Source organism: Xenopus laevis, chromosome 3S (assembly GCF_017654675.1).
Source record: "Xenopus laevis strain J_2021 chromosome 3S, Xenopus_laevis_v10.1, whole genome shotgun sequence".
Taxonomy (NCBI): Eukaryota; Metazoa; Chordata; class Amphibia; order Anura; family Pipidae; genus Xenopus; species Xenopus laevis.
In genome coordinates this window covers 65,620,073-65,635,140 of record NC_054376.1, presented here as the reverse complement: position 1 = coordinate 65,635,140, position 15,068 = coordinate 65,620,073, and the positions used below count along the sequence as shown (strand labels likewise).

Below are 15,068 nucleotides of genomic sequence, written 5' to 3'. Positions count from 1 at the left end.
AACATGGCAGAAAAATAAATTTGATAGGATATGGTAATTGAATCCCTGGTTGACCAATATGGCACTTACCTGGTTTTTGCTGCCATTCTCATTTGTATCCATGTGGCGTCAATGGAGTATGGAGTAATGCAAGTTGGAAAGGCAAAGTGGATAATCTGCATCTATTTGAACAAACCAGAAATTCAGTCCAAAAAAATACTGTGTACAGCAAAATGGGATCACAATTAAGTGCAAAGCATTAACATGCACCAGACTTTAGGCAGCATGATTCAAACGTGAACTTTTATGTTTGTAACATAAAAGGCTTATGGAAGATAGCTCATAGTACAAGTTAATCCAGGGACTAGTCCGATTGCCGAGTCAGGAAAGAATTTTTTCCCCTCTGAGGGAAATTGGAGAGGCTTCAGATGGGGTTTTTTTTTTCCTTCCTCTGGATCAACTAGCAGTTAGGCAGGTTTTATATAGACTTAAAAGGTTGAACTTGATGGACCTGTGCCTTTTTTTCAAACAAATTTACTATGTTACTATGTGTAATATAGTGCTTCCTTGCTTATAATCTGACAAGTCAACAGCAATCAGAGATGATGGAGGGAATTCAATTTAAGGCGAAGTCAGGACTCTGCAACATTTGGTCCTCTAGCTGGAGATGAAATACTGGGAGTTGGGCATAGATGCTATGATCATTGAATATCTCTTTGTAATACCATGCTATTTATTCATATAACAAGACATTTGTTTTCCTGATCCTATGAAACTTTGACAAGGTGACTCCTCAATTGACCCTTCGCCTTCAGCTATCCCATTGAACCCCATTGTTACATACCGTAATGAGACACCAGGAGTCAGAAATGGTGACAATGGCCACAGCATTTATTCACATTTTATCAAATAAATAGGACCTTGCCAGCCTCACCCCAAGGCAATATTCAAGGCCAGAATTCCAAGTGATCGCTACTATGCTCTGCTGCATTGTTCTAGTTGCAAGCCACAGGCACTGCGAGACCTATTGTATTTTGGTGTTGTCTGCTATAAATAAATATCTATATAAATATATATATACTGTGTATGCACACACTTAAATATAGTAATCTACATCTGGTTTAAGCTACAATAAGCAGTCAGTGCTTTATACTTACCCCTCGCTATCTAGAAACCTACTAGACATTTTAACAGAGGATTACTATATGTACTTTCCATCCTCCATGCTGCCTGAGTGACTACAGTGTGATTAACTATTGTAAAACAGCAGATAAATAGTAGCTAGCAGTATAATGATGAGTGAATGTGTATACACTGCAGCTAATAACTTTATGTAAAAGAGAGAGCTCTGCCACATGTTCCATGATAAACTCACAGGGGGAACTGTCTTCACACAGTAGAACTTATTCTGCCCTATGCACAGCCTGAATGACAATGTGCAGCCTCTATAGGGTTTGATGACAGGGCAGCTGGAATGTTGTAACGCAATAAAGCCCAATAAAATTAGAGGTGAGACTCAGAAGACAGGCTGCTGAATTAAGTAACAATATCTATAGTAATACTGCCCACCACCCTCTCTGTATAGTCCAACTACAGCTCTCTGTATACTCTAATGAGTTGCAGTAGCAGCAGCTCAGTGTCACAGGCTGGATTTCTATATAATACAGAGGGTGCCAGGCTGACTTCCTTGCTGTCTCTGTGACTAGAGATTGACTGCTGTAAAACAGCAAATAAACAGCAAGAAACTAACAAACAGCTGCCCAAATCGTTCTACCCCCAAAGCCAGTAGTGTACCGAGGAGTTAATGTGAATATACTGCAGCTAATAACATTATATTACAGAGAGAGCTTTGCCTCATGTTTCTATCTGCTCAAAAGATAAGTGAACTGATTTTTCCCCTGACATCAGATCCCACTCTACTCCGCCCCCAGCCTGGCATTTCCCTGCCTTAACTCATTCCTTCTCACCCACTCACAGCTACCTCTGATTTTGCCAGTCTTTAAATATAAACCATTGTAATTTGGCTGCTGGTCATTCGGATCACTTGTCGTGCAGCCCCTGCCAGGGTCGGACTGGGGGGCCCAGGCCCACCAGGACCGATATCCACGGCCTCCCCACCTGCCCCTTACTGAGGCACCCCGCACACACGCATTAAGGCGTGAAAGGCGCAAATTGCACCGCCCAGCGCGCATGCATGATCGGCGCCGAAATTCTTTTTTTGGGGGGGGATTCAAAATATGGGGAGAGGGGGTGTGACCCAGCGGGGGCCCATGAGGGTCGGGCCCACCGGGTTTTTTTCAGACACTGGCCCCTGCGTTTATAGCTCCAGGGCTTTCCTTTCTCCCCAGAGAAAATGCCCTTTCTCCTGTTTCCAGGTGATTTTTATCTTTACTAATAGGATCAATAATAATACTGTCATTCTTATTGTAGAGAAGATTTTCCCCCAGAGTGGGCTTCACTTGCAATGCAATCAGGCCTAGTGAACTGAAGAACCATGCACCAAACATTCCTGCTCACAAAACGAGACATAATCTGTAATATACTTATCATAGAAAGGAAATCCATTTTGCTTCAATTGGATTTATATTTTAATAAATCCCAAATTCTTTTTTTTGCCCCAGGGAACAAAGTAAGGAAAAAAACAATCCATTCAAAGAATTGTTTGAGTTGTTTGTGCAGAACAATATCGGTTTAAATTAATACTGTTGAAAACAAAAAAAAATTGAGCATTATAATGAAAATATGGAACATTACATACAAGCAGGTCTATTGCCTATCTTATTATGCAGAACAAATCTATGAGTTCTGTCCCAGAGCTGGACATATCAGTAAAGCAATATATAATGCATGGTGCACACCTGATTAATATATACTGCCATGTCTGTGTACAGTGGAGAAAATCCCTTGAGCTTTCTGGGAGAACAGGCAGAGCAATGCTAACATCTCAATTTGACAAATACTCTGTGTTTAAACTCATTTTAAACATATATGCCCTTAGGTGTGACGAATAAGGCAGTCAGGTACTATGATGGAAAAGCTTATTTTGTCAGGTCCCAGGTGAGTAGAGGATGAATAGGGAAGAGTTAGTGCTCTTAGCTAGTGATGGGCAAATTTGGGCCGTTTTTTTGCGAACATTTTTTTTTGGATGCGGTTTCGCGAACTTATTCGGTGGAGGCGAATCGAGGGAATTCGCCGCAAATTCGCAGCCTGCAGCATATATTCGCCCATCACTACTCTTAGCCATAAAGTTTACTTTATTAGTGGGCAACTTTTCTGGTAAAAGTGCTTTCTAACAGCAATGGAATGGGTGTATTCAGCTATTTGAAAAAAATTATTTATTTTTACATATATATATATATATATATATATATATATATATATATATATATATATATATATATATATATATATATATATATATATATAAACTTTCCACTGTTTTCACTATTTCAAGACCTTGGAGTGCAGTTGTATATTTTTTTGGATTACTATACTATGCTATGCTATAACCAGCACCCAGGCAGTTGCTTGTATTGCGAGTGCACCACTATAGACTTTATATATATATATATATATATATATATATATATATATATATATATATATATATATATATATATATTGACATAGTACCACACTCAACGAGAATAATTGTAAAAAAATCAAGGTTTACTGAAAAAAATCTAACGTTTTGAACACCAACTGTGCTCTTTCTCAAGGATAACACACACATATATACACATATATATATATATATATATATATATATATCCCCCCCCCTCCTAGAGTGTGGCATGTTCCAATGTTCCAAGTGTTGTGCCAAACAATTCCCCCCTGCCATCCTGCTCCTTCAGACCTCCAGTGGGTGCGGGCTAGGGTGCAATTGCTCCTTCCACATCCCCGGTAATTACGCCACTGGTTCTTGTTCGAAAAATGATAGCTGTACAGTGATCAACAGAATAACACATTACATACCAAGTGGTAGTTTGAAAAAGTCTTGTAAAACAACAGAACAATAACCTCATGTAAGTTATAGGAAATAGGCTTGTTATTTAGATTTGCAGCAGGGCCAGAACAGACACAGATAGAGGGTGGACAAGTATAAGACCAATTGAATGAAAGCATTATAAAAAACATAGCTAGTAGTGATGGGCGGATAAATTCGGAAGGCGAAAATTTGTGGCAAATTTCCACATTCCGCCACCGGCGGGCGTCATAATTTTTGGACACACATTGGAAAAGTCGCTTGCGCCAAAACCGTTGCGCGCCAACATTATTTGGACATCCATTGACTTTACCACCAGCGTCAAAATTGACGCGAGCGGCAGAATTGATGTGGGCGTCAAAATTTGAGTTTTGATAATTTCTCCCCATTTCACAGGAAATGGGACAAATTTGACCATCACTGATAGTTAGCTAAGGCAGTGTAGGTTTCCTTTAGAGAGATAACAATATATAAAACGGACAAAGCAAAATACAGCATAGCACTTGAAGCATGGTGGAAAACATCTCCAGAGAGGATGAAAATACAAACATTTTCTCCAATAAATAATTTATACTCAAAATAAGTGTTTTAATCCTTAGAAAGCTAATGGCTATTTAAGGTAAGGAAACCCCTGTTTAAAAATTAAAAAACCAACAGGGGAATGTAATAAAAGTCGCAAAGAGCAAAACAATTCACACCAATAAGACTAAAAATCCACATCTCGCAATGTAATATTGTTCCTTAAACTGTTATCGCATTGCGAATTTTAATTGCGCATTGCGAATTTTAATTGCGCACTCATAAGAAGTGCTTGAAGGTGTCGTAATCTTTTGGAGCAAACATAACGACTTTTTCAGTAAGAAGTTTTATTACATTGACTGCGCATCGGCGCAAACTATAAAATTCGCAAACGGTCTTCCACTGTCGGAAGTAGTCGCTAAACAGTTTCCGGGCTCGCAAAAGCTATATTAAATTCGCACAAAGCAAAATTTGTTCGCGCAAAGGCATAACTTTTCGCATTGCGAATAGTTTTTCCGTTACCGATTTTTATTACATTCCCCCGCAAGGCTCTAGAGGCTAACAAAGTTTTTTTCTGTGATATATCCATGGATTTCAGCATTTACACATGTTTATTGCATGATACTGAAACAGGCATTTGTTGGCTAAACCTATCTAGGCGAGATGAGATGAGCACATTATTTTACTGTTCTTTGACTCCTGAAATAGCTGTTACAGATCTAATGATCACAGAATTATCCAATGCTACCAGGTTTTTAGCATCATTTTTTAAAGGATTTGCATTAGCCACAAATATTGTATCCATTATATGGAATGTGTATGCTGTATGTTATGTCACTCTTGACTTGATTGAACTCACGTTTTAACAGGTACTGCATATCCTTTTATAAATTGGTGGCTTACGTTATCATTACAATTATTTAAAAAAAAAAAAAAAATACCTGTAGCTGTCCATGTACAGTGCTTTTTCGGCACTGACTAAAGTCCATGGAAATAAGTTTGGTAATGCAGGGAGAGTTTTAGAAAAATCTTAGAATAATTGCTTTTTAAAATTGCACTTTTCTGGAAACCGCATTTCAGAGCTTTCTGTATAACAAATGGGTTACTGTACAAAAGATCCCACACCACATCTGTGTTATTTTGCTTCTTTTCAGTTGCTTCACTAAAATAAAGAGCTTCTCTTCTGATACCTTTTACAGAGAGTTCACTGACATTTAAGCTTTCAGGCACAAATATATTGAGCAAGGTCCATTTGCTCAAGAAATACCTTAGTATTATGTGTTGGTTTCATTGGAAGTCGATTATTATGGAACCACTGATAAAAATAAAGCATTGCCTGATTACCTTCTAAAACATTCTCGCATTCCTGTGTTGAGACAAGGAACTAATGTCCCATCAGGATCATTTCTTGCTCAGAATGACTGGAGTCTGCTCCACCCGCTGAGACATTTGGAGATTTTCATTATGGTGCTGACACTGGACATGGTTTATTTACAGCAATATTTTTGTACTACAACATACTTATATTTTTGTGCTCCAGTGAAGCTTTTATATAGAGATGGAAATGTGTCATTTGCAGTGTGCCTCTGAGCTTTATTAACATGACCCCCGCACACACTTCAGCACCATAGACTGCTTGCCCCTGTAATTCGCCCGTTACACAGGGATTTGCTGTCGGCAGTTCAGAAATAGCAAAGCATGTTACCTTCAAAGTCATGCACTGAGCACGTACCCACACAGCACAAAAACCTTTTTTCATTAATATAACCACTCTTGTTATTTCCCTGGAGTGAAACCATCACAAAGTTATATATTTTTTATTCCCTCTTATCAAGAATTTCAGATAACATGTTTGTGTCATTCCTTTTTTCAAATAAAGTGAAGCAAAATCAGCCTTTCCTTTCTTTATCTCTGCTTGGCGGTATTGCAGGAGAGCAGAGAAATTATTATTAAATGGTTCTGTCATAGACATCCTTCAATAGTGGCCGACTGCTACACTGCTTTAAAGAGAGAAACAGGAATTCTTCTTTCTCCGGGGTCAATTCACAAAGATGCTTTTTCATATAAAATATCTATACATTATATTGGCTCTATTAATTTTGGATGCAGTAAATAAAGCCTTCCTAGAGCAGAACCGGTATGACACTTTTAGTAGTGATTGGCGAATTTATTCGGCAGACATGGATTTGTGTCAAATTTCCTTGTTTCCCCACCCGCAAAAAAAAAAAATTTGATTCGGCTCGACAAAAATAATTTGTTGTGCGTCAAAATTGACACGTTCATAAAAAAATTTTCGGATGGCAATTGGCTTAAATGCATTTGGACAAAATAGTTGCGGTATAAAAATATTCGCTCATGTAAAAATTTTCACGCGTCAATAATTTTGGTGCCCATTGACTTCAATGCGTTTCGAAATTTTTTCGGTAAAGCAAAATGGGACAGATTCACTCATCATTAAATTTTAGGCTTAGAAAAACTAAGCACATTGAAAATATGTCACCTGATATGGTATAAAGGAGTGGCATATGCATAGTGTATGCTAGGGACAGATTAAAAAATATTCCCCAGCCAAGAGTCTTGCCTAGAGCTCACCACAGAAAGACTCACCAACTTTACATTTATTCCAATGGGATTTTTAGTAGAATATTTATCAAATGGTCAACTCCAATTTCCATCCAGTTTTTATCATCGATAAATACACTTAAAAATGCCAAAGGAATACATAGAAAATGGTGGGCTTTTTCAGTGGTGAGCTCAAATCTCACATTATGATACATCTGCCCCCTTGTGTGTAAAGGTTTGACCGAGAGCATAGCAACATAACCTTATTATTAGGCTCTTTAATGCTTGATATGAGGGAATATATGTTTTAACACCTGAAAATAAGCCTCAAGAGCAGCCAAGTTCCCTATTTCCAGTGGTGGATCTACTGGGGATGCAACTGCACCAGGGCCCACCAGTGGTTTTCGCACACGTAAAAATCACAGCAAAAATCATCTCAGGAGGGGGATGGGGGGGCTGGCTGCATGGCCTGCACCTGGGCCCCGCAGGGTATTGTTACTGCCTATTTCTAATTTTTGTGCCATACTATATAAATCTGAAAATATTTTTTAAACATTACTATTTTAAAGTAATTATTTACTAATAACACAAAAGTTTGACTTTCTATACTAATACAACTTTATACAAGAGTAGTGGGCTGCTTCTTGTAGTCATGCCCAACTCCCTGTGGTGACCAGTATATGGAGCTGTTTAGTTCTCCAGTTCCCCAGTTAACATTCTACCACTATAAACTGGTAATGTAGTACTTAATTACTGGCGATTTTTTGTTTTGTTTTTTAAATTGTGATACCTAATAACCACATTTTGGTGACTATTACACTACCCATCCAGCAAAAATCAGGAGTACATTATGAATTAGTAGCAATATATATGATGCCTCATTGGTTCATACTGAATTGGTTTTGATGGCTCCTGCCTTTAGCCAACCTAAAGGCTTCCTTGGAATATTTTCTATTAAATTGTTACTTGTTTGTAAATTTAGTTCCTACCCTTAGAAACACAGAAAGGTACTATTATGTGCTAAAAGTTCGTTTTAAAAAAGGCCCAAACACTTTTGGAATCAAAACGTGTTTTGTTCTTCAGTAAACCCATTAAAGGGATACTGTCATGGGAAAAAAAATTTTTTCAAAATGAATCAGTTAATAGTGCTGCTCCAGCAGAATTCTGCACTGAAATCCATTTCTCAAAAGAGCAAACAGATTTTTTTATATTCAATTTTGAAATCTGACATGGGGCTAGACATATTGTCAATTTCCCAGCTGCCCCAAGTCATGTGACTTGTGCTCTGATAAACTTCAATCACTCTTTACTGCTGTACTGCAAGTTGGAGTGATATCACCACCTCCCTTTTCCCCCCCCAGCAGCCAAACAAAAGAACAATGGGAAGATAACCAGATAACAGCTCCCTAACACAAGATAACAGCTGCCTGGTAGATCTAAGAACAGCACTGAATAGTAAAAACCCATGTCCCACTGAGACACATTCAGTTACATTGAGAAGGAAAAACAGCAGCCTGCCAGAAAGCATTTCTCTTCTAAAGTGCAGGCCCAAGTCACATGACTGGGGGCAGCTGGGAAATTGACAAAATGTCTAGCCCCATGTCAGATTTCAAAATTGAATATAAAAAAATCTGTTTGCTTTTTTGAGAAATGGATTTTAGTGCAGAATTCTGCTTTAGTAGCACTATTAACTGATGTGTTTTGAAAAAAAATTTTTTTCCGATGACAGGATCCCTTTAAAATTACACAGACAGCTGTTCTAGCCTTCAGTCACATTGCTGATAAATATAAGAAATGGCTGATAAAATTGATTTGTACTGAATTGTTTGCCATTTGCAGAGAATATATCTTTATCAAGAAGGTTAAAAGAATATATAAACATACGGTGCTCTTTTTTGTGCTCCGCTGGTTGTTTTTTATTAAATCTATTTATCTTTTTCTACAATGTTTTTTAAAAAATCAAAACCAACTGAATTTAAAAATCTCTCTCTGCCATTCCCCTCGTAGCCTTGTATATACAAATATTTATATAAAATATTCACAACCACTTTATGTAGCTGACGGTACTTAAACTACATTTGACAAATCATTTCTCATATGCGTTGCCATCTTACCATTCTGCTCTGTTCATTTGCAAATTTTGGTTTTTAAAAAACAAAACCCATCATTATATTCAGAAATAATATTAAATTTTATTATTAGAAAAATTTCAATCTGTGTAATACATTATTCTAGAAAGGGACACTTGCCTATGAACACTTAGAGTCCATGGTGGAATATTTAATCTTAAGGGAAGCCTATAATGGGAAAGCTGTTGTTAGCAACATATAGCAGGGAAAATAAATACTGAAACATCAACGTGTTTCTTAGTAAAAATATTTCTAATGGGGCTATTGACATGAAATTTACACCAAGGGGCAGTTTTATCAAGGGTCAAATTTTCTAATTTTGTATGGTCAAGACTGTCATTTGACTAGGGAGTTATTCAAATTTGATTCAAGTTTTTTTAAAAAAATTCTAATTAAATTTTCAAGATTTATCATACTCTGGCCCTTTAAGAACTCAAATTTGACTATTCGCCACCTAAAACCTGCCGAATTACTGTTTAAGTCAATGGGAGAGATCCAGGAATCAATTTGAAGTTATTGCAGCCTTCCTGACATTCAAGTTTTTTCGATTTAATTCATACGATTTTTTGAACAAGTTTCAAATTTATGGGAGTTTAGAGGAGTTTTTAAAAACTCATGTGAATTCGAAATTCGACCTTTGATAAATGTGCCTCCAAATGTTGGTAAAGTAATCCAGACATACAAAGAACTCAAAATAGTAAATTAAGTTACGTGTAATAAAGTGGAATGAAACAGGGAATAAGTAGAGGTGCAAAAAGAAAAGGAGGTGCAAAAAGGCATGGAAAGTCAAGAAACCTACTGAAATCTGTCAGTACTTTCACAACCTTATTATTGCAAAACAAATGGATGATATTGGTTACAGGCATACTGTATTTCTAAGTTTCTGAATGTTCCAGTGAGCACTGTTGGGGCCATGATCCAGAAGTGGAAATAACATAATTTCACCCTAAACCGGCCACGACCAGGTGCTCCTCAAAAGATTTCTGACAGAGGAGTCAAAAGAATAATCAGAAGAGTTGTCCTAGAGCCAAGGATCACTTGTGATCTTCAGACCAGATCTTCAATTCAGGTTTATTGTTTCAATAAAAACAATAAGTAATGCACTCAATCGACATGGACTATATGCATGTTCACTGTGCAAGGCTTTATTGCTAATGAAAAATCATGTTGAAGCTTGTTTAAAGTTTACTGCACAACATTTGCACAAGCCAATGAAATTCTGAGAGAATATAGTCTGGTCAGACAAGACCAAAATTTAACTCTTTGGATGTCGTTGCACACCATGTTTGGAGGAGAAATGGCACTGCACATCGCCTCAAAAACACCAACACAGCTGCCCTACCCACTTCATTATTGACTGATGAGACTTGTTTGTCTGTAGTATTCAGAGCATAATGTCACTTAGACTCAAGACTGTTTCTCCTTATTTGGACTAAATGTCAGTGCACAGCAAAGAATGACAGTTAAGCACTACGTATACTGATGACAAGTTAATATTGGGATGTTCGATGATTGGCATTGCTTCCGTTAAATCATTAGAAAAAGAGTAATAAATCAAGCTAAAAGCAGACAGTGCATCCAGAAAGTGACAAGAGCGTTGGTGTATTACTTTAAATTGAGAATCTGTCAGGTAAACATATAAATACTTCTGGCATCCCGATAAAGCTTTTCTTTATATTTTGTCTGCATACTGTAGAACTACATCTCATATAAATTTCAAAAAGATGAAAATATGTGTTTCATAGCTCAGTTGAATGGGTTATGGATCAATGGAAGTAAGCTTTTTCTTTAAGCATGTCTGCACCTTAGAAAGCCTAGAAATCAAAACCCAGACCATGTATTGCCAGTGTAGGTTAAGTCAGATTTTCAAAAAACAATAGTTCAGTTATAACATCTTGAATTTGAGAATTGTGCTGTGAGAATTGCGCTTATTATCTCCTTAATATGTAAGTGTAATAGAAAAAGACAGAAAAATCCATTGATGTTAACCTAAGACCAAAGGAAAAAAACAGCAATACAATTAAAAGGACAAGCTTGCACTGGTAACTCCTGATCTTAAAGATGTCCTTCTTGTATTGATGGTAATATTCCTCTTATACAATCTCAAGGAATATATTTATGTCACCTTCACCTTGCAAAGAACTAAGAATTCAACCACAATTGTATTTATTTATAGGGGCATAAGTATTTCACTTTATAACTGTGTGACACATAGGTATGGGATCCGTTTTCTGCCGACCCATTAGCCAGAAAGCTCTTAATTACAGGAAGTCCATCTCCCATAGATTCCATTTTAATGTAATAATTAAAAAAATGTAATTAATCTTTATTGATGACAAACGATTATTTTGGGTTTTATAAATGTTTAAATAATTTTTTAGTATACTTAAGATATGGAGACCCAAATTACAGAAAGGTCTCTTATCTGGAAAACCCAGGTCCCGAGCATTCGGAATAACAGGTCTATGAAACTTACAACCATCTCATTTTACTTAAAAACAGCTTCTACGTAATGGTTCTTTGAAGGCCATGCCCTATTCATTGTATGCCCTTAGCTGTTTGCAGTGAATAATAAAATACGGATTATTTTCTTGAAAAGTTCTTCATAGCACTTACAAGAAAAGATTAGTGCAACCAGATCAATGAATGTCATTTTAAAGTACAGGGGCTTATAGTGGATGATATAAATCTTTAGCTGATTTTTTACTCTTTTTTCCCGTTAACATGCAAAGGACATCTTACATTTTTACTTCCTCCATCAAGGAGTGTTATTGGAGATGATGGATGATTTGGTTTATAGCAGTTTTCATTTATTTCTGATGTACCCTAAGTCATATATGAAGGTCAGGCAAATAGACCATGTGATGGGCGGTGGCAGTAAGATAAAGACATTTATTTAGAGAACATATAAAAGGCAGGCTTAAAAAGGCAAGATAAATTGAAGGAAAAGGCACACATCCAAAAATGGTATTAGTTAATTTATGAAAAAGGTTTACTAACAAATCTTCAAGTTACAGACACTTCATGGAAAAGCTAATATTATTTGGGACCCTACCTTAAGTATAGGCATGCAGCAGTAAGTTCTCCTTCAGGATCATGCTTAAGTTGAAGAAATGGGCCAATGTATAAGTTGGCCAACTGTAAACAGTTCTTAGAAACATTGGTAAACATAAAGTGCTTTTAAATGTTAATAATGGGGGGGATGTTAGGGCAGTACAAGTTTAAAAAGAACCATGAACATGGCATTTTAAGGTGTTGGTTATAAAACATTATTGCTGGTATATCTAATGTAAAACAAATATATCTTACACTTGAAATAGGACTATGTTGTTGCCTGGCACAGTTTGTCTGATTTTGAAGGAAACCTAAATTGACAATTTCTATTTGTAAGCCATCTTTAGAGTCTGGACAGATTAATAAACAGAGATAGGGCCTTGTTCAAATACAGACTTTTGAAGCATGTAAATAGTTTCTTAGCCTTGTAACAGGAAGAAATCTAGGGGCATATTTATCAAAGGTCGAAGTTAAAAAAAATTTGAACTTTGAATTCAAAAAGACCAATCAAATGGAGGTCGCAGTGGGCCGAATTTGGCCTACTTCGAATCGTACGATTGTATTTCGATTCAAAGTTTTTTTAACTTCGACCTTCGATCTCCCAAACTCCCCCAATTTCCTCCATACAGGCTGTAGGAGGTCCCCCATAGGCTAAAACAGCACTTCGGCAGCTTTTAGGTGGTGAATAGTCGAACTCAAAGTTTTAAAGAGACAGTACTTCAAAAGAAATTGACCTTCAAATTTCAAAGTTTTTTCAAATTCGAATCAAAGTATGACTATTCCCTAGTCGAAATTCGAAGTTTTTCACTTAGAAACTTCACCTCGACCTTTGATAAATCTGCCCCTAATGGTTAGAATTCTCTGAATTTATTTCTTGCTCTCAACAACCAACATACCTCCCTTTAATACCAAGGGTCCCACTCCTTTTTTCTTATTTATTCTCTTTTTAATGCAATGCCCATTTCCATTGACCCAGCTAACTTGAATGTATTGGATGCATACTTTTTCACCAACCTCAGTGCTAACTTTTCTATCAAACCATAATAGTTTTGTATTGCTACTTTTCTTGCTTTCAGGGGGATATTTTCCTTTTGCAAACAAGTCAATCCAGGTTAGGTGGATACAAGCTAGATTCCCCCAATTTTCTGTGCCAAAAAGGGGTACATTAAATTTGATAAGTCATAGCTAAGGTACTTTTTATCAATCTGTGAGGCTACAAGCTGCCTCTGTAAACTTTACAAGATCTGAAGAGGTTTTGGGGGGTCTCTGTGGTTTAGCAAACATAATAGCATTTTTGTATTACATACTGTAGGCCTGCACAAATGTGTTAATGACTCACTTCAGAATCCCTTCCTTCAAGATTACATAATCAGATCCATAAGGTTCCTCCCCAGCAATAATATAATTCATTGGGGCTTTTGAAAAATATGACTTTTCCAAAGACATATACTGTATGATTGTGTAAATACTTTACTTGTAAAAACTACAAGCCAAATCCAATATATTGTGTGAGAATCTTAAAACAATTCAAATGCAAGATGGAAATCAATAGCAAAAGACAATGGTTGTAAACAAAATATGCTTTTAAAAGACAGTGTTTTGTTATTAAGTGTGATTGTGAGATCTATATGGAACGTGTGCAGTTGACCAGCAGATGTGTTTCAGCAAGCAAAGTTAATGAGGCAGGTAGCAGCATTTTGAATGAGGTAGAGTGGAATCAATCAATAGAATGTGTATAGTAATACTATACAAGTGGTATAAGCCACGTACTTTTATAATTGTAATGTTAAACTCTATGCAAAAAACTGACAAGTGACATAATATATACATATTTAGTCAATTAAAATCTTTATTTCATAAACCAAACATTTTATATTTGATAATCCTAATCCTACTTGCAAACACTTAAACACCTGTGTGAACAAGGAGGCAAGAAGAAGAATCAGAAAAAGGTAGTCTGCCTAGCACAATGCTGTATATAGAAAAATATAGATATAAAGCTACAGACAAATTGATGCACAGTAATCATTTTCCCCTTTTCTGTGCAATTATGATTTTAAAAAAATACATTTTTCGGTTATTTAGAATGTGAAACTTGCTAGCACAATAATAATCTTCAGGCTTTTCCCAAAACCGTGTGGCAAGAGTAAATGAGAAGAACATTGTTTTGCAATTGATTCCTCATCTCACTTCAGAGTTACCCCCACATGCTACAAAAAGTCAAAGATGTGACTGATAGCCTGTCGCAAAATGTCCACTGGGTAACTTTTCCTAATGACACATAGTGAGCTGTCGAAAAGCTGAAAGCATACCCGCAGTGCAGACAAGCCTCAACCCCAAGGCCCCCTTACGCCTTCACCTTTACAGAGCTCCACTATTCATCAATCCTGCAAGATCGAATAACTTGGTTATTAGGGAAAAGAAATGAGAGCACACTGTACAGGCTTAGGTGGTCTGAGCATAGATGAGCAGTTTAGGGAATCCAAGATTTATCAAGAAATTTCGGAACTAAGGCATTCAGCAAATTGTAACTGCTACAATGCTGAAGCAATCTGCATTTAACACGTTTTAGTGCCATTAAACAGAGAAAATAATTTATAAAATAAAAAGTCTCAATACAAATAATGTAAATAGCATTGCGTTCCTAATGCTCCAAAACTCCAGTAGTGGATTGACCAAATAAACGCTACCTTACCCATAATCAAGATAACCGATAATGCTCGTGAACTCCAGACAAGTTTGAGAGAATATAGAACCCATGGCTGGATGCCAACCCCCAGGTATTGTTATCAGATAACTAAACTCTAAGGGGTATATTTATCAAAAAATGAAGTTAATAG

General features: G+C 36.6%; 1 protein-coding gene across 2 annotated transcripts in view; it reads right to left on the bottom strand.

The window, feature by feature from the left end:
- Positions 1–15,068, bottom strand: part of LOC108713037 (plexin-A4) — a 558,114-nt gene that overhangs the window by 512,444 nt on the left and 30,602 nt on the right. For both annotated transcript variants that reach the window (XM_041588448.1, XM_018255697.2), the window contains exon 2: positions 70–161. In XM_041588448.1, the coding sequence (XP_041444382.1) occupies positions 70–161 (92 nt within the window). The remainder of the gene's footprint in view (positions 1–69; positions 162–15,068) is intronic.